Source organism: Mobula birostris, chromosome 2, assembly GCF_030028105.1.
Source record: "Mobula birostris isolate sMobBir1 chromosome 2, sMobBir1.hap1, whole genome shotgun sequence".
In the NCBI taxonomy this organism is placed as follows: Eukaryota; Metazoa; Chordata; class Chondrichthyes; order Myliobatiformes; family Myliobatidae; genus Mobula; species Mobula birostris.
The window spans coordinates 85,425,989-85,445,747 of NC_092371.1; the positions used below are offsets into that span (position 1 = coordinate 85,425,989).

The 19,759-nt window shown below is 46.6% G+C and overlaps 1 protein-coding gene across 1 annotated transcript in view; it reads left to right on the forward strand.

The window, feature by feature from the left end:
- Positions 1 to 19,759, forward strand: part of LOC140210690 (uncharacterized) — a 65,168-nt gene that overhangs the window by 7,220 nt on the left and 38,189 nt on the right. Inside the window, exons 2-3 of the mRNA XM_072279887.1 lie at positions 7,324 to 7,448; positions 10,331 to 10,605. Of these exons, the coding sequence (XP_072135988.1) occupies positions 7,324 to 7,448; positions 10,331 to 10,605 (400 nt within the window). The remainder of the gene's footprint in view (positions 1 to 7,323; positions 7,449 to 10,330; positions 10,606 to 19,759) is intronic.

The following is a 19,759-nucleotide window of genomic DNA, read 5'->3' on the forward strand; positions in this document are numbered from 1 at the left end:
TTAATGACTCTAGATAAGACAGCAATTAACAAATACAGATGCAAGGACTCCTGTTGGGTCAGTGAGAAGCTTTATTTTGCAAACCATCCATACAGATCACTTCATCACATGAGGGCATTGAAGTAGTACAAGGGAAAACAATAACAGAATGCAAAATGAAGTGTTACTGTTGCAGTGCAGGCAGACAATAAGGTTGCAGGCCAGAATGAGGAACATTGTGAAGTCAAGAGTCCATCCTATCATACTAGGGGACTGTTCAATAGTCTTATAACAGTGGGGTAGAGGCTGTCCTTGAGCCTGGTGGGACGTGCTTTCAGGTGCCAACTTGTATCTTCTGCCCAACAGCAGAGGAGAGGGGTTAATGCTAAATCGGTGGGTTGCTGTGCTGTATAGTTTATTGTGCTAGAGGGGCCTTTTGAACGCTGTACCTACAGAGGAGGGGAAGGAAGGGGGAGGAAAGAAGTGAGTGAGGCTGGGAGGCTGGGAGGCTGGAACTTTGATTATGCTGGCTGTTTTACTGAGATGGGAGAAGTGTAGACAATGTGCATGGAAATTAACTTCACATAGTCACATGTACTGTACATCTATAGACAACCATTCACATACCCACTCATAAGCTCACACTCCATGCTGCCCTATCTGTGAATCAACTCAGTGGTATGAGACAGACTGATCTCAGCTTGCAACTGTAGGGGTATAATCACGTTGGAAACTCAACATACAAATACAGAAAAAATATGATTGGATGTTATTACTCTTGGGTCATTGACTCTGCATCCTAAGTTCACTGTATCTATCATTTTACCATATTTGTAGTTCTAGGCTAGTGAACCAGTATACACTCAGTGGCCATTTTATTTCGTAGCTCTTGTACCTAATAAAGTGGCCACTGACTGTATGTTTGTGGTCCTCTGCTGTTGTAACTCATCCACTTCAAGGTTTGATGTATTATGCATTCAGAGGTGCTCTTCTGCCCACCACTGTTGTAATGTATGGCTATATGAGTTGCTGTCATCATCCTGTCAGTCTGCCCACTCTCCTCTGACCTCTCTCATTAACAAGGAATTTTCACCCACAGAACTGCCGCTCACTGGATATAAATTTTGTTTTTTGTGCGATTCTCTGTAAACTCTAGAGACTGTTGTAAGTGAAAATCCCAGGAAATCAGCAGTTTCTGAGATACTCAAACCACCCCGTCTGGCATCAACAAGTATTTCACCGTCAAAGTCACTAAGATCACATTTCTTCCCCGTTCTGATGTTTGGTCTGAACAACGACTGAACCTCTTGACCACGCCTGCATGTGTTTATGATGCATTGAGTTGCTGCCTTATGATTGGCTGGTTAGATATTTGCATTAATGAGCAGGTGTATAGATTACAGCTGGTCATTAAGTGACCACTGAGTCAAGTGGCCACCAAGTGTGTACTCAACAACAACACACACCAAATGTTGGAGGAACTCAGCGGGTCAGGCAGCATTTACGGAGGGAAATGGACAGTTGACCTATTGAGTTGAGACTCTTCATCAGGACTGGAAAGAAGGAGGGAGATAGCCTGTGTAAAAATGTGGGGTGAAGGGGTGGAGCAAAGAATTGGCAGGTGATGGGTGGATCCTGGTGACATGTGGGGGTTGGGAATGATGCAAGAAGCTGAGAAATGATAGGTGGAAGTGACAAAGGATTGAAGAAGATGGAATATGATCATTGAGGAGGAAAACTGGATGGAGGAATGTGTGCGTGATGGGCAGATTGAGAGGGCAGGCGAGGAAAAAGAGATGAGTTGATGAGGACCAATGGATAAGTGGGAAAACAGGACAGAGGGGGGGTGGTTACCGGAAGATAGAGAAATCGATGTTGATGTTATCAGGTAGGAGACTTCAGGCCGTTCATTGGTCAGGGTTGACCATGGATGTTGTGTCCTAGCTATCTACATGATCTGCGAACCAGGGCAGTACAATATGGAGAGCAAGGTGTTGCCCGTGCAGCAGACACCCCACCCCGCTCCACATAGCTGATTAATCCAAAAGAATGGCAGAGACAGGTACAGAATATGAGGTGCTTTTCCTCAAATCTGTTTCTAGCCTCAGGAGAGGAGGCTGTGGACAGAGATAGGAAGATAAATTAAACTGGCTGACCACCTGGATATCCTGGTTCTCACTCTCACTCCTTCTCTTCTCCTCACCTATCCATCACCTCCTTCTGGTTTCCCTCCTCCTTTCCTTACTTCCATGGTCCACTCTCCTCTCCTACTAGATTCCATCTTCTCTAGCCCTTTACCTTTTCCACCAATCACCTCCCAGCTTCTCACTTCACCCCCTCTCCCTCACCCACCTTCCTCCTCACCTGGTTTCACCTATCGCCTGCCATTTTGTATTCCTTCCCTTTCCCCCACCTACTTATTCTGGCTTTTGCCCCCTTCCTTTCCAGTCCTGATGAAGGGGCTCAGCCCGAAACATCGACTGGCTGTTCCCCTCCATGGAAGCTGCCTCACCGGCTGGGAGCCCCCAGCATTTTATGTGTTTTGCTCTGGATTTCCAGCATCTGCAGAAAGTTTTGCGTTTACAAAACAAAAAAAATCATTTGGAGTTGTATATTGATCTTGCAGTAGCAACTGTGAAATGGTAGAATGCATAAGTGCAGAGACTAGACAAGCATGCAGCAAAAGCAAATGCTTGCTGTTTATTTTTACAAATATTGGGATAAGTAGACAAGCTCTTGTCATAGAGTCAATAAATTTTTGGACTGTCTTGGGTTAGGTTTTTGGAACAGTGTATCCGAAAGCTCATGAAAGGGCAAATTGGATTAGATTTCATGATAAATAATTACCCCAATTTGGTTAGCTGATAACTAGTGAGCAACTGCTAACACACTAGTTGTTAGGCAAGTCTGACTTCAATGAGATGGGAAAGAGTGAATCTACAGTATGCCACACAATTCTGTCAATAGATCAGTGGCTGATGTTCAAAGAGTCAGTTTATACCACTGTAGGCTAATTACTCCACCTTATAAATGGTTTGGCATGGACTAGGTGGGCTGAAGGTCCTTTTTCTGTGCTGTACTTTACTATGACTCTGACTCTATAAAAGAATACTAATGAGAAGATGAAACTAAAGGAAAATGCATTCAGAACTGCAGGAAGCAGTCCATAGATCTCTCAAAGTTACTACACAAGTTGATGGGTGATTATGAAGGAGTATGGTGTGTTAGCATTCAGCAGTCAGAGGATTAAGTTCAAGAGTCGTGAGGTAATGTTGCAACTCTACAAAACCCTAGTTAGATCACACTTGGAGTATTGTGTTCAGTTCTGGTCACCTCACTGGAGGAAGGATGTGGAATTTTTGAGAAAGTGCGGAGGAAATTTACCAGGATGCTGCCTGGATCAGAGATCATGTCTTATGAGGATAAAATGGGCAAGCTAGGGCTTTTACCTTACGGGCTGAGGATGCAAGGTGACTTGATACAGGTGTACAAGATGATAACAGGCTTAGATAGAATAGACAGCCAGATACTTTTTCCCCAGAGCAGAAATGGCTAATACGAGAGGGGATAATTTTAAGGTGATTGGCGGAAAGTATAGAGATGGTGTCAGAGGTGTGTGTTTACACAGAGAGTGGTGGATGCATGGAATGTGCTGCTAGGGGGTGTTGATAGATGCAGCTATATTAGGGACATTTAAGAAACCCTTTGATAGGCACATAGCTGATAGATAATGGGGGAGTCGGTGGAAGGGAAGGGTTGGTTTGATCTTAGAGTAGATTAAAAGGTCAGCACAATATTGTGGGCCAAAGGGCCTGTACTTTTTTTATTTAGGGGTACGGTGTGGAATAGGTCCTTCCAGTGCTTTGAGCCACACCGTCCAGCAACCCCTGATTTAATCTTAGCCTAATTTACAATGACCAATTAACCTACTAACCAGTATGTCTTTGGACTGTGGGAGGAAACCAGAGCACCCGAAGGAAACCCGCACAGTCACGGGGAGAATGTACAAACTTTTTTACAGAGAACACTAGAACTGAACTCCAATCTCTGATGCCCTGAACTGTAATAATGTCACACTAACCACTACACTACTGTGGTGCTGTAATGTTCTACGTTCTAGTGCAGGTAATAGTAACCACCTGGTGTAAATTAGAACATTAGACTTGCCTTTCCTATGTTTGGAGAAGTGTGAGAACCAGGGAATTGGTTTTGAATGCATTGGAAATTTAACCAATTATCCCAAAACTTTTGTTGGCAAATTAATACAACCTATCATTAAAGATCAAGCAGTTGAGCACTGACAACTCTTGACTATTCATGAAAAGTCAACATAATTGGAAACACAGGAGATTCTGTAGGTGCTGGAAATCCATGATAACACTGACAAAATGTTGGAGGAGCTCAATTCTCAAGTGAGAGGGTGAACAGCCAGAGGTCATGGTCCATGTAGTTCCCAATGACATGGGTAGCACGAGTGACAAGGTTCTCCATAGGGAGTTCAGGGAATTAGGTACAGGACCTCCAGGGTTCTGATCTGAGTGTCACAATGGGGTGCTGGGAACAGACCCAAATGCAAGACACAGACAATGAAGTACAAGGAACAGGACTTGACTAGAGTAGGGACATGACAGAATTCAGACCAGGAGCAGGTACAAGAATGCAGACTTGGGCTAGGGAAAGCGGGACCAGGACTAGGAACCATGGACGAGGAGACAAGGCTTGGACTCTGAGCCCGAGATTGGACAAAGACCCAGAACCTGGGTCTTGCCTTGGGCTCAGACCCCAGAACCAGGCAAGGACATGACATGGCTTGAGGCTTAGCTTGCCTGCGGGATCGTCGAGACTAGGGTTCTTGAAGCTTGCCTGCGGGATCGTCGAGGCTAGGGTTCTTGGAGATTGCCTGCGGGATCGTCGAGGCTAGGGTTCTTGGAGCTTGCCTGTGGGATCGTCAAGGCGAGGGTTCTTGAAATGCGGAGGCTGATAACTCGGAGGCTGGAGCTGAGAGATAGTGGGAACTGAACATCAACATAGAGCTGGGACTTATCCTTCAACAAGCCGGGACTCAACTTCATCTCCACACCAAGGTGGGACAGATCTCTCCATCAGGTAATGGCAGAATGGCCAGACTTACCCAACAGAGGCAAGGACAAGGCAAGACGTGACCCCCCGCAGGGCAATGGCAAAATGGCCTGACTTACCCCATGGAGGCAAGGACAAGACAAGACATGACACCCCCCCCCCCCCGCCGCAGGGCAACGGCAAGACAGCCAGACTTACCCACGGAGGCGAGGACATGACAAGACATGAACCCCCGCAGGGCAACAGCAAGAGAGCCTGACTTACCCCACGGAGGCGAGGACAAGAAGAGACAAACACCAAAGAACAACAGACAGTTCCATCTCTGCTCCGGGGTAGCTCCAAGTCTCAGTTCAGCCAGCAACCTCAGCCAGAAACAGCCGGATCCCTATCTAGCTCAGAGTGGCTGGCAGCCACTCAGCTCGCCCAGGAAACCGCCAAATCCATACTGCAAAAACTACTCCTACAAGTGGCAACAAGGCTCCATGAAGCAGAGGTCCTCCAACCAGGCCTAGAGATCACAAATGGTTTCATCAGCAGGTTGCTCCAAGGGGGACTGACAAGACAAACCAGCAGCCCACACTCAATCCCAAGGCTACTTCAGGTTCCAATGATTAACTCAAACAAGGGACAGCTGGAAGACCTGGAGTCCTGAGTCCACAGACCAGACCGTGAACCGGAATGCAGACTTCACGGACCGGACCATGACACTCAGGATTGCTACCTGTGCCACATGCTAGTGAGGCCAGAATTATGAAAATTATATACTTTAACATGTGGCTAAGGAGTTGGTGTGGGAGGGAGGGCATAAGATTTTTGGATTATAAGGCTCTTTTCCAGGGAAAGAGGGACCTGTACAGAAGGGACAGTTTGCAGCTGAACTGGGAAGGGACTAATAGCTTAGTGGGAAGATATGCTAATGCTGCACAAAGGGGTCTAAACTAGTGTTGCAGGGGGATGGGAACCAGAGTGTCAGAATAGTTAGTGGAGAAGTTGTGAAGACAGATGTTAGTAAGACCTTAGACAAAGCTAGGAAACAAAGGTTCAGTATGGTGCAACTAGCATCCTGAGCAAAGATTTTTGTGGGAAAGGCGGATGAGCTCAGGGCATGGATCAACACCAGGAATTATGACATTGTAGCCATTAATGAGACAGTTGTAGGAGGGGCAGGACTGGCAGCTCAATCCCACCTGTCCATTCATCCCATCTCTTTCCCTCCCCTTGCTCTCACCATCTGTCTATCACACACATATTCCTACCTCCTGTTCCTCACCTCCTTTCCTCTATTCCTTAGTCCACTGTCCCATCAGATTCCACTTTCTTCAGCCCTTTGTCACACTGACCTATCACCTCCCAGCTACTTACAGAATATCAGAATCAATCAAGTTTATGATCACCGGTATGTGATGTGAAATTTGTTAACTTAGCAGCTGCAGTTCAATGCAATACATAATCTAGCAGAGAGAGAAAAAAATAATAAATAAAATAAAACATAAATAAATAAACAAGTAAATCAATTGCGTATATTGAATAGATTATTTAAAAATGTGCAAAAACAGAAATACTGTATATTAAAAAAGTGCAGTAGTGTCCAAAGCTTCAAAGTCCATTTAGGAATCGGATGGCAGAGGGGAAGAAGCTGTTCCTGAATCGTTGAGTGTGTGCCTTTAGGCTTCTGTACCTCCTACCTGATGGTAACAGTGAGAAAAGGGCATGCCCTGGGTGCTGGAGGTCCTTAATAATGGATGCTGCCTTTCTGAGGCACCGCTTCCTAAAGATCTCCTGGGTACTCTGTAGGCTAGTGCCCAAGATGGAGCTGACTAGATTTACAATCTTCTGCAGCTTCTTTCGGTCCTGTGCAGTAGCCCCCCCCCCCCATACCAGACAGTGATGCAGCCTGTCAGAATGCTCTCCACGGTGGAACTATAGAAGTTTTTGAACGTATTTGTCGACATGCCAAATCGCTTCAAACTCCTAATAAAATATGGCTGCTGTCTTGCCTTCTTTATGACTACATCATTATGTTGGGACCAGGTTAGATCCTCAGAGATCATTGCCATTCTCCTCACACCCCCACTAGCCTATCGTCTCTCTTCACCTGGATCCACCCATCACCTGCCAGCTCTCGCTCCACCCCTTCCGCCGCCTATTTCTACTGGCTCTCTCCCTTCTTTCTTCCATCAGAATGCTTCCCGACCTGTTGAGCATTTCTTCGCCGATGCTGTCAGTCCGCCTAAGTAGTTGCGGTACTTTCTGTTTTTATTCTAGATTTCCAGTGCTGTCGTGAATCAGGCTGCTCGGGCGAAGAGCGCCGCGCTCTCTCTGTCCCGACGGCCGCCCGGAGCTGGTGTACCCACGGGGAGAGCAGGAGCGGGGCTCCCTGGGGCTTGCAGGTAAACCCTGCAGACCACTCTAAGTTCAAAGTAAATTTATTATCTAAGTACATATTTCTCACCATATACAACCCTGAAATTAAATTTTCTTGCGAGCAATCACAGTAAATACGAAAACCGCAACAGAATCAATGAAATAATAAACACGAGAGATTCTGCAGATGCTGTAAATCCAGAGCAACACACACAAAATGCTGGAGAGACTCAACGGGTCGGGCAGCACCCATGGAAATGAATAAACAGTCGACGTTTCGGCCCGAGGCCCTTCTTCAGGATTCAATGAAAGACCGCGCCCAACAGGACCGACAAAAAAGTACAACAAATTGTGCGAATACAAAAAGAGGGAAATAATAAACAGATTGATAGAAATAAAGTAAATGAATTTTTTAAAAAAACAATAAATAACGAGAACGTGAGATGAAGAGCCCTTCAAAGTTAGTCTAATGGTTGTGGGAACATTTCAATGATGGGGCAAGTGAAGATGAGTTAAGTATTCCCCTCTGGTTCAGCAGCCTGGTGGTTAACTGTTCCTGTACCTGGCGGTGTGAGTCCTGATGGCAGCAGTGAGAAGGGAGCACGTCCTGGGCGGTGGGGGTCGCTGATGGTGGATGCTGCTTTCTTGCGACAGCGTTTCATGCAGATGTGCTCATCGGTGGGGAGGGCTTTACCCGTGACGGACTGGGCCATTTCCACTACCTTTTAGTCGGATTTTCTGTTCAAGGGCATTGGTGCTTCCACTCCTGGCTGTGGTGCAACCAGTCAATGTACTCTCCACTACACATCTACAGAAGTTTATCAGAGTTTTAGATACCATCCGCACACCTGTAAGAACGTAGAGGCGCCGTCTTGTTTTCTCCGTAATGGCACTTACGTGTGGGACATAGGACAGATCCTCAGAATTGAAAGCTGCTGACCCCCTCTAACTCTGATCCCCCGGACTCACGGTCCTCCGCTTTCCTCCTCCCGAAGTCTATAATCAGCTCCGTCTGGGTAGCCTCCAACCTGATGGCATGAACATCGACTTCTCTAACTTCCGCTAATTTTTTTTTCTCCAAAAATACTTTATTCAGAAATATTACACAATAAAAATAATTACATACAGAAAAAGAAAACCATTCGTTGACTGTGAGTCCTTATTCAATACAGTTATTAACAATAAAATTTTGCGTTGACTCTGTTCATTTACAAATGAAAGATGTTTACAGTAAATCATGCGTTTACTCTCAACTCTTGGTCAAGTGTTAAGACTTATTAACAATCAAAATTTTCAACAATAAAGGCGGGCAATGGCTCTAATACTTTCCCAAATTAACAATTCCACCCACTCCTTGGGCACCATGTTGATTATCTGTCCACACCGCTGATGAGGGTAGGTCTCCTCCCCACCCAACCTCTCCCCCTCCTACGGGTGATGAACGTTAAACTGCGGTCCTTCCCCACCGGGCCTTCGCGGTGGCTGCACCAAGTTTGAGTGCATCCCTCAGAACGTACTCCTGCAGACGAGAGTGTGCCAGTCGGCAGCATTCAGTCACGGACATCTCCGTCAGCTGGCAGACCATCAAGTTTCGGGCCGACCAAAGAGCGTCTTTCACCGAATTGATGATCTGCCAGCAGCACCGGATGTTGGTCTCCGTGTGCGTCCCCGGGAACAGCCCGTAGATCACGGAGTCCTCGGTAACGCAGCTGCTGGGCATGAATCTTAGTACTGTCCCTTCCATTCTCTTCCACACCTTCTTTGCGAACCCACAGTGTGCAAAGAGGTGAGCCACCGACTCCACCCCATCACAGTCCTCCCGTGGGCAGTGGGGTGTGGAGGAACTGTTCCGGGCGTACAGGAGGGATCTGACTTCCGCTAATACCCCACCTCCCCCTCGTACCCCATCTGTTACTTATTTTTATACACATCCTCTGGGCCCCCCCCTTGTCTTTCTTCCCGGACCTCCTGTCCCATGCTCCTCTCGTATCCCTTTTGCCAATCACCTGTCCAGCTCTTGGCTCCATCCCTCCCCCTCCTGTCTTCTCCTATCATTTTGGATCTCCCCCTCCCCCTCCAATTTTCAAATCCCTTACTCACTCTTCCTTCAGTTAGTCCTGACGAAGGGTCTCGGCCTGAAACGTCGACTGCACCTCTTCCTAGAGATGCTGCCTGGCCTGCTGCGTTCACCAGCAACTTTGATGTGTGTTCCTTAAGTGAGAGGTGATTGTCACCAGCAACTTTGATGTGTGTTCCCTAAGTGAGAGGTGATTGTCGAGGCACCACTCAGCCAGGTTTTTAATTTCCCTCCTACACGCTGATTCGTCACCACCCTCCACAGTGGTGTCATCGGGAAAAAGGCCAAAAAGCGCGAAAATGTCCCAGATTAAAGACATGTGTGGGGGGTGGTGACGATGAGGCAATACCTGGGGAGGAGAGAAAGTGTGTGTGTGTGTGTGTGTGTGTGTGTGTGTGTGTGTGTGTGTGAGAGAGAGAGAGAGAGAGAGAGAGAGAGAGAGAGAGTCTGTGTGTGTGTGAGGGAGAGAGAGAAAAAGAGAGTCTCTGTGTCTGTGTGTGTGAGAGAGAAAGAGAGTCTGTGTGAGTGTGTGTTTGTCTGTGTGTGTGTGAGAGAGAGAGAGAGAGTGTGTGTGTGAGAGAGAGGCTGTGTGTGTGTGTGGGAGAGAGAGAGTCTGCGTGTGTGAGGGAGAGAGAGAGAAAGAGAGAGTCTCTGTGTCTGTGTGTGTGAGAGGGAGAGAGAAAGAGAGTCTCTGTGTTTGTGTGTGTGTGTGTGTGTGTGAGAGAGAGAGAGAGAGAGAGAGAGAGAGGGAGGGAGAGAGATTTTGTGTGTGTGTGTGTACACGCCCGCAAGCGGAGACGGAGTAGGGGAGCAAGTTTACCCGGCATCCAGTGGGTTAACCCAACCCCGTGACGCTGGGCTGCGGTCTGGAGAAGAGTTTGGAGATGAGGAGGGTCCTGGTGCAGATGGGTCAAGACTCAGACTGCGAGAGCCGAACTCTGCGACCAGTCCAAGACGTAACCGCCCTCCCTCTCTCCATCCTGATCCCGGGACAGTGGCTTCGGCTCGGCACGGGCAGCGAGCGGCCGCACAGATGGACCTGAGGACTCTGACAGTGGGGATCTTCCTGCTGGGATGCTGGCAGCCAGCGTTCGGAGAGGACACAGGTACATCCCCGGGAGTAGGGGAAAGGCGGGACACCCCGGGGACTGCTGAGCGAAGGTGCCTGTGTTGTCTGGGCAGAGTCCACAGATGTCCGGATCCACAGATGACCGGACCCAGAGAAAGAGGGCGGCAAACGCGCTCTAAGTGTCCGGACTGGGTGGGGAGCGAAAGGAGAGAGCAGACGCCCTTATGCCTTTTCTCTTGGGACCCTTGTCCTGTGAGTGTTTCCCCCCGCCTCGCTGTAGGACCCTTCTTGCCGAGTCTAGGGTAGGTATTACGCCCGAAATTCGGTTTCATCTGAGAGCGGTCACGGGCGATGGAAGGGAACTGGTGCCTGGGGGTGGAACCCGAGCTGACACCGCGACAGGGTCCGCCCGAACGAAGCTCGCCAGCAAACTACCACCCCGTCCAATTTTGGGGTTCCACACCATTCCTCGGTCCAACACCCTTCCTCCTTTCTCCGTCCGTCTCTCCCTCCAGCACCATCCCTCCTTCCCTCCCCAAACACCCTCTCTGTCTCTCCCTCCAGCACCATCCCTCCTTCCCTCCCCAAACACCCTCTCTGTCTCTCCCTCCATCCCTCTATTCCTCTCTCTAAAACCATCCCTCCTTCCCTCCCTCTAACACAGTCCCTCTCTCCTATATCATCTCCCATCTCTCTATCCTTCTTTCCACACCATATACCTTCAGACCATGCACCGTCCCTCCATCCTTCATTTGCTTTTCACTCCAACACTTCTCCCTCCATCCAACAGAATCCGTCTATTCTTTTCACATTTCCTCTCTATCCGCCTATCCCTGCAATCCTCTGTCTTCTGTCCATCCCTCCTTCGCCTATCTCTGTACAATCCCACCCTCCTTTCTCCCTACCCTTCCATCCACCCCGCACAACACCCCTCTTGCGAAAGAGTCGCTGCCTCACGTGAGTGTGACTGCTCCCGGATTTGGAGAGGCGATGTGGTTCCGTGCGCAGTCTGGCCCCTCCACCCGGTGGTGGCGGAGCGTGTGCGGCGTGCGTCCTAACTTTGTTCAGAAACCCGGAGCCGTTTCCTGGGCACCGTGGAAACAACCCGTCCTGGAACAGGCTGCACGTTCTGCATTTGGCTGGGACAGACAGAGCCGCTGATCGGGAGAGAGTGGCGGTGAGAGCAGAGAAACACGCCAAGCGCCGGTCTAGCATGGAGATCGGGACTACGTCGGGATGGGGTGGAACTGGGCTTTAAACTCTAGGTTGAATATAAACCTGGCATCGAGACACGGGGGTGGGGTGGGTTGTAGATCCCGGTACCGTATACTGGTTCTGGAGTGCATGGCAAGGCAGGGGGTGTTGGCGCAGGTGAGCGGGAACTCATAGTTATTCAGAATCAGAAAGAAGTTTAGTATCACTGGCATATGTTCATGGGTTCACCGACCATTCGGAATTCTGACGGTGGTGGGAAAGAAGCTGTTCTTGAAATGTTGAGTGTGTGTCTTCAGGCTCCTGTGCCTCTTCCTTGATGGTAGAGAGCATGTCCTGGGTGGTGGTGCCCTTAATTATGGATGCAGCAATTCTGAGGCATCACTTTTGAAGGAGTCCTGGATGATGGGGAAACTAATGCCCATGATGGAACCGTCTGAGTTTACAACTTTCAGGAGTGTTTTTCTGATCCCTTGCAGGGCCCCCACCATACCAGATGGTGATGCAGCCAGTTCCAATGCTCTCCACAGTATATCTTTAGAACTTTGCGAGAGCTTTTGGTGACATACAAAGTTTCCTCAAATATAGCCAGAGTCGTGCCTTCTTTGCAATTGCATCAGTATGTCGGACCCAGGATAGATCTTCGGAGATGCTGACATTCTCTGATATTAACTGGAACGGTTGAATTAAATTCTTGAACTCAGGAACCTGAAACTGCTCACTTTGCAAGGGAAGGAATCCCAGAGGTCTCAGGGGCTCTTGGTGGTTGGAGATGTAAGCTAGAACTAGAGACTATAGAATGTCTACCTAGTACGATAAGCTGAATTCTTGAGCTCCCAATTTACCCACTATGATCTAGAAACTTTATTGTCTACCTGCACTGCACTTTCCCTGTAGCTGTAACACTTCATTGTGCATTCTGTTATTGCTTTATTTTCCACTACCTGAATACACGATTGTAATGCACTGTTTGGGCCACATGGTAGTTGGTGCAACACTATTACAATGCCAGTGACCCAGGTTCAATACCCCACGCTCTTTCTACGTTCTCACCGTGACCATTTCTCCTGGTTTCCTCACACAGTTCATGGGTGTGCGGGTTAGTAGGTTAATTGGGCTGGAAGGGCCTGTTGTAGAGCCGTATCGCTAGAGAAATAAAATATAAATGATGAACTGAGCTGTATGAACAGTATGCAAGGCAAGCTTTTCACTGTATCTTGGTACATGTGACAATAACAAAACAATGCCAATTCCAGGGAACTCGGTGATCTGGGAAGGTTGTAAGGCTGGAGGAGCTCTCCAAGACTGGCTGAGGAATCCGTTAATGGATTTCAGAAGGATGGGAATGTTAACACAGCCTCGGTTACCTGGGTTGAGCAGAACAGTGGAAATGAGTTGGGGGTAGGGTAGGTGGGAAACCGTGTCAGCCGCAGGTACTGTAAGTAAATATGCCGTGCAGGGCTGAAGGATGTGAATAAACTGGAGAGAGTGCAGAAAAGATTCACCAAGATGTTCCCAGCACCAGAGAGTGTGAGTTCTCTGGAGAGCCCGGGCAGGCTGGGTCTGCTTTCCTGGAACATAGGAGGCTGAGGGGTAACCTTAAAGAAGTTCATAAAATTATGAGGGGTATGGATAGGGTGGATGGTCACAATCTGTTTTCCCTGGGGTTCGATGTCTAACGCACAAAAGCTTAAGGTGAGAGAGGAAATATTTAAAGGGACTTCAGAAACAACTTTTTCACCCAGAGAGTGGTCCGTATATGGAATGAACTTTCAGAGGAGATGGTTGGAGCAGGTGCCATACAACACTTAAAGGGTGCTTGGGTAGGTTAAGAAGGGAGGAGTGGGGGATCCAAGCCAATGAGGCACTGTTAGCAGACAAAAGGGAAAGATTTTGTATTTGCAGTGACTGTTGTTGGGTAGTGGTACATGAGAGTTTAGTGGGGGCTAGTCCAGGGGAGCCCAGGGAGAGAACCTATTAGGAAGAGCCTACTGCCAGGGACTGAGGCCCTACCACCCTAAATGTTCTCCCCTCTCCCATCGGGTAGAAGGTATAAAAGCCTGAAAGCACGTACTACCAGGCTCAAAGATAACTTCTAACCTATTGCTATAAGATTATCGAATGGTCATCTAGTATGATAAGATGGACTCTTGACCTCATGATCTATGTTGTCTGCCTGTAATGCACTTTCTCTGTAACTGTAACATGGGGTAGCGGTCAGGAAAAAGTATCTGTTTTGACCTTAAGTCATAGGACCGGAATCAGTATTGAGAATTCCCAGCGCTACTCCCTCTATTGCCCCAGAAATTCACAGCTGGGCAGCAGCCAATATATACGAAGACTCCACCCACCCAAGACATTCCCTCTTCTTCCCCCTCCCATCTGACAGAAGATACAGAAGCCTGAAAGCACGAACCATCAAGCTCAAGGACAGCTTTTACCCTATTGCTGTAAGACTTGACCAGCTCCCAAGCTCAATGGACTCTTGACCTCACAATCTACCTCGTAGTGGTTATCCACACTGGTTCAGGAGTCTGATGGTTGAAGGGTAATAACAGTTCCTGAAGGTGGTGGGGATGTGGAACCTAAGGCTCCTGTACTTCCTGTCCGATGGTAGCAGTGAGAAGAGAGCTTGCCTGTATGGTGAAGGTCTTTGATGATGGATGCTGCTTTCTAGTGACAGCGCTCCAAGCGGGCGCCAGTCTACGCATGCGTGTACCTGACTATATATTTTTTTCCTAAAAATCGTTTTTGGCGATTCTGTTCGGGGGGGGGGGAGGGCTGTTAATCACGAACGGAATATAGGTGATAAGTGTCTAATACAATCAATTTCGTTTCTAAAAGGGTTTTTCCAACGAATTTAATATTAAACACACAGCGCATATTTTCCTTGCCTGAATATAGTGATAAGTCAATTATCAGGGGAGGACAGGGGTTTGAAGTAAGTGTTGAACGAATTTCCAGTAGAAGTGGTATTGGCAGGTTCGATATTATCATTTAAACAAAAATTGGATAGGTATATGGACAGGAAAGGAATGGAGGGTTATGGGCTGAGTGCAGGTCGGCAGGACTAGGTGAGAGTAGCGTTCGGCACGGACTAGAAGGGCAGAGATGGCCCGTTTCCATACTGTAATTGCTATATGGTTATATAAGTCACATCTAATCAATAGCATCATAACATTTTAAGTAACGTTTGGATATTAAACACACAGCACATATTTTCCCCGTATGAACATATAAAATCATTGCAACACACCAATATCGTTGAATCAGTGGGAGCCCTGGGCCTATCGAGGGGTGATGGGAGACAGCGATACTCGAAGGGGGTTCTTGATGTCCAGTCTATTCCGCAATTTAGTTTTCGTTGCATTCATTGCAGAAAACTCCGCTTCGCAGAAAAATGTTGGAAACGGAAGCAACGTTTTCAGTGCTTTCGTCGCTACCTCACGATACTTAGCCTTGACTTTGATCCAGAATGCCGGCAGAGATGTTATGTCAAACATACTTTTCAGCCCGCCGTCATTTGCAAGCTCGAGTTGATCTTCTTCCCGCGCTGACACGGATGACGCGCGGGTCATGACCTCGCGTGCGTTCAAGCTCAACAGTGGCCGTGACAGGGAATGAGGAAAGGTGCAGCTGACTCATCTCGCCAAATCATATCGTTTCCTCGCGGCCCGGCGGTTGGGGACCGCTGATGTTGGCAAATGAATGTTGTTTCTGCCAAGTACTCGCATTTATATTGGTCTGACTCATTATTCAGATTGGTTGGTTGTCGCGCTGGCTGCTAGTGGAACTCAGCAGAAATAGCACAGATCATGTCACCTCAACTGGTGATGGAACGTTTGTGACTTCACCTCCAGGCCTGGTGAACAACCCTACAAAAAAGCAGCCAACCCACCCGAGCTACCAATCTTCTCTTTCCTTTCAATCCTTTCTGATTGTTGGCATACAACCTGTTTTTACTGCTTTTCCAGACAGCAACTCTCTGCGCACAAAAATACTTACCCCTCCCCACCGATTCTTTTCCCAATGGTCTTAAATCTGCACCACTTTCTGCACAATCATCCTCCCATCCTTACTTTACCAACATCCCTCATCACTTTTAGCAACCAAACAAGAAAGACGGTTGCTTCAAACAAATACTGTTGTTGACACACGAGTTTCCAGAGATATATTCAGGGGCCACCTCATTAGGTACACCTGTACACCTCATTAATGCAAATATCCAATCAGCCAATCATGCGGCAGCAACTCAATGGATAAAAGCATGCAGACATGGTCAAGAGGTTCAGATCAAACATCAGAATGGGGAAGAAATGTGATCTACATGACATTTTCCATAGAATAATTGTTGGTGACAGACGGGGTGGTTTGAGTATCTCAGAAACTGTTGATCTCCTGGGATTTTCAGGCAAAGTAGTCTCCATTGTTTATAGAGAATGATGCAACCAGTAAGTGGCGTTTCTGAGGGCAAAAATGCCTTGTTAATGAGAGAGGTGAGAGGAGAATGGCCAGAGTGGTTCAAGCTAACTACAGGGGCTTCCAACCTGGGATTAACGGGACTCCTTTTTTAATGGTATTGGTTCATGGCATAAAAAGGTTGGGACCCCTGAGCTAACAGGAAGTTGACAGAAACTCGAATAACCATGCGTTCCAACAGTGATGTGCAGAGGAAAATTTCTAAACACAAAAGACATCAAGCCTTGAAATGGATGGGCTACAGCACCAGAAGATCACAAACGTACATCCTGAGGCCACTTTATTAGATACCCGAGGTCACTAACAAAGTGACCGCTGAGTGTAGGTTGGGTTTCTGACATGGCACAGTCTTTGAGTTGGAAGTTCATAGGATTCAGTACAGCTCCAGGTACATCAACATGTAATAAGAACATTAAAAATGGATCCAGTAAGTTATGTGGCCCCTGAAGCCCGCTATTTCAGCAAAGAAACCCATGGGTGCTCATCATTTTCAATTCCACTTTCTCACCTGTGCCCTATTTCCCACAACATACTTAGTGTCTGTAAATCCACTGATCTGTGTTCAATATATTCAACAGAAATTTAAGACAGGGCTAGTTGACAATGGAATTGAGGCCACATGGATGCAGAATGGTTCGGAGTCAGGATGAAAGGAATCTTCTCAGAGAGGAATGATGTGGTGAGATATTTCACCAGGGTTGTTACTATTTACCATCTCAATAACCAATCTAGACTTCAGCAGTACAGGCACCTTATGAACAGAATACAAAGTAAAGAGGCTGGTGTTGATTTTCTTAGGGATGTCAAGCTTTTTCTGGATTATTGTGCACAGATGCCATCTGACTACTGTATTCCATTTTGGACACTGTGCCTCAGAAAGGATGCAGTCAACTCCAAACTGACAGTGGAGTGAGACTCAGATAAACTGCAAAGCACAAAAGGATTGTGTGAAGGAATGGGCACCGAGTGACCTCTGTCTGGGCGGCAGCCCTTGAGTATCCACAGTGCAGTGTTAAATATAGAATGGTTTAACCAGTCTTCAATTTACAAGCTGATGTTGGGTAAATTGCATGCCCAATTGTAACTATAGCGCAGATATATGGGAAACACATTGTATCAAAAGGATAGGCAGGAAGGCAGAGGGTGTGGCGATGCTCTGTTGACAAAATATACAGTAAATCAAATCATTAGAAGGAGGTGACATAGGTTGGAAGGTGTTGAATCATTGTGGATGGAGTTAAGGAATTGCAAGGGTAAAAAGACCCTGAAGAGTTTTATATACAGAACCCCAAACAGTAGTAAGGATTTGGTCTACAAGTTACAAATGGGAGATAGAAAATCCATGCCAAAAGGGCAATGTTACAATAGTCAAGGGAAATTTCAATCTGCGGGTAAATTGGAAAAACCAGTTTGGTGCTGGATTCCAAGAGGAGGACTATCTAGAATGCCTATAGGATGGTAATTTAGAGCAGCTTGAGGCTGAGCCCACTAGGAGATTAGGTATTCTGGAATGGGTGTTGTGCAATGAACAGAAATTGATTGGAGAGCTTAAGGTAAAAGAACCCTGAGGGGAAAGTGATTATTATATGGTCAAATTCACACTGACATTTGAGAAGGAGAAATTAAAGTCAGATGTATCAGTATTACAGTGGTGTAAAGGGAATTACAGAGGCATGAGAGAGGATTTGGCCAGAAATGATTAGAAAAGAACACTGGCAGGGATGACGGCAGAGCAGCAATGGCTAGAATATCTGGAAGCAACTCAGAAGGCACAGGATATATACATCCCAAAGAGGAAGAAGTATTCTAAGGGTAAGCTGTCTCAACAGTGGCTAAAAAGAGAAGTCAAAGCCAACATAGAAGCCAAGAGAGGGTATATAATAGAGCAAAAATTAGTGGGATGTTAGAGGATTGGGAAGTTTTAAAAACCAACAGAAGGCAACTAAAAAAGTCATTAAGAAGATAAAGATGGAATACGAAAGTAAGCTAGCCAGTAATATTAAAGAGGATACCAAAAGTTTCTTCAGATACATAAAGTGTAAAAGAGAGGTAAGAGTGGATATAGGAGCACTGGAAAACTACGCTGGAGAGGTAGCCATGGGGGACAATTTACAAGCTGATGTTGGGTAAATTGCATGCCTATGTGTAACTATAGTGCAGATATATGGGAAACACATTGTATCAAAAGGATAGGCAGGAAGGCAGAGGGTGTGGCGATGCTCTGTTGGCAAAATATACAGTAAATCAAATCATTTGAAGGAGGTGACATAAAGTTGGAAGGTGTTGAATCATTGTGGATAGAGCTAAGGAATTACAAGGGTGAAAAGACCCTGATGGGTGTTATATACAGAAATCTAAGCAGTAGCAAGGATAATAAATTGAATAAGTATTTTGCTTCAGTCTTCACTGTGGAAGACACTGGCACTATGGTGGAAGTTTCAGGTGTCAGGGGTCATGAAGTGTGTGAAGTTACCATGACTAGGGAGAATGTTCTTGGGAAACTGAAAGGTCTGAAGGTAGGTAAGTTTCCTGGGCCAGATGGTGGACACCCCAGGGTTCTGAAAGAGGTGGCTTCCTCACCATAGACTCACCCTGCAAGTTAACCTTTAGGGAATCTTGCACAAGGATTGTGCAGGATTTTTTGTACCTTTGCACCTTGAATTTTTAAATTTTCTCTCCATTTAGAAAATAGTCAACCCTTTAATTTTCCCTACCAAAGTGTATGACCATACGCTTCCCGACACTGCAATTTCTTCACCTATTCTCCAAATCTGTCTAAGTCATTCTGCAGTCTCTCTACTTCCTCAAAACTACCTGCCCCTCCACCTTTCTTCATATCATCTGCAAACTTTGCAACAAAGCCATCAATTCCATTATCCAAATCATTGACATTTAACTTCATACAGATTCCTGTGGAACACCACAAGTCAGCGGCAGCCAGTCAGAAAAGGCTCCCTTTATTCCCACTCTTTGACTCTTGCCAATCAGCCACTGCTTTATCCATGCTAGAATCTTTCCTATAATATCATAATACTTACCAATTCCCTAATTTCTCATTATTTTTTGCTCTATTATATGCCCTCTCTTTGGCTTTTATGTTGGCTTTGACTTCTCATGTTAGCCACAGTTGTGTCATCTTTCCTTCAGAATACTTCTTCCTTTTTGGGATGTATATATCCAGTGCCTTCCAAATTGCTTCCAGATGTTCCAGCCATTGCTGCTCTGCTGCCATCCCTGCCAATGTTCTTTTCCAATCAATTCTGGCCAACTCCCCTCTCATGCCTCTGTAATTCCCTTTACTCTGCTGTAATACTGATACATTCAGACACTGTAATATTGGTACAAGAGTACGAAAGGCCTTGATAGGCTACCAGAGAGATCAGTAACTAAGGGGTACGCATTTGAATTAACTACAAAATTCATTTTAAGGAAATTGAGAAAAATATTTCACCCAACGAATGATGAGGGTCTGGAAGTGGGGAGGGCAGAAACATTGTAAG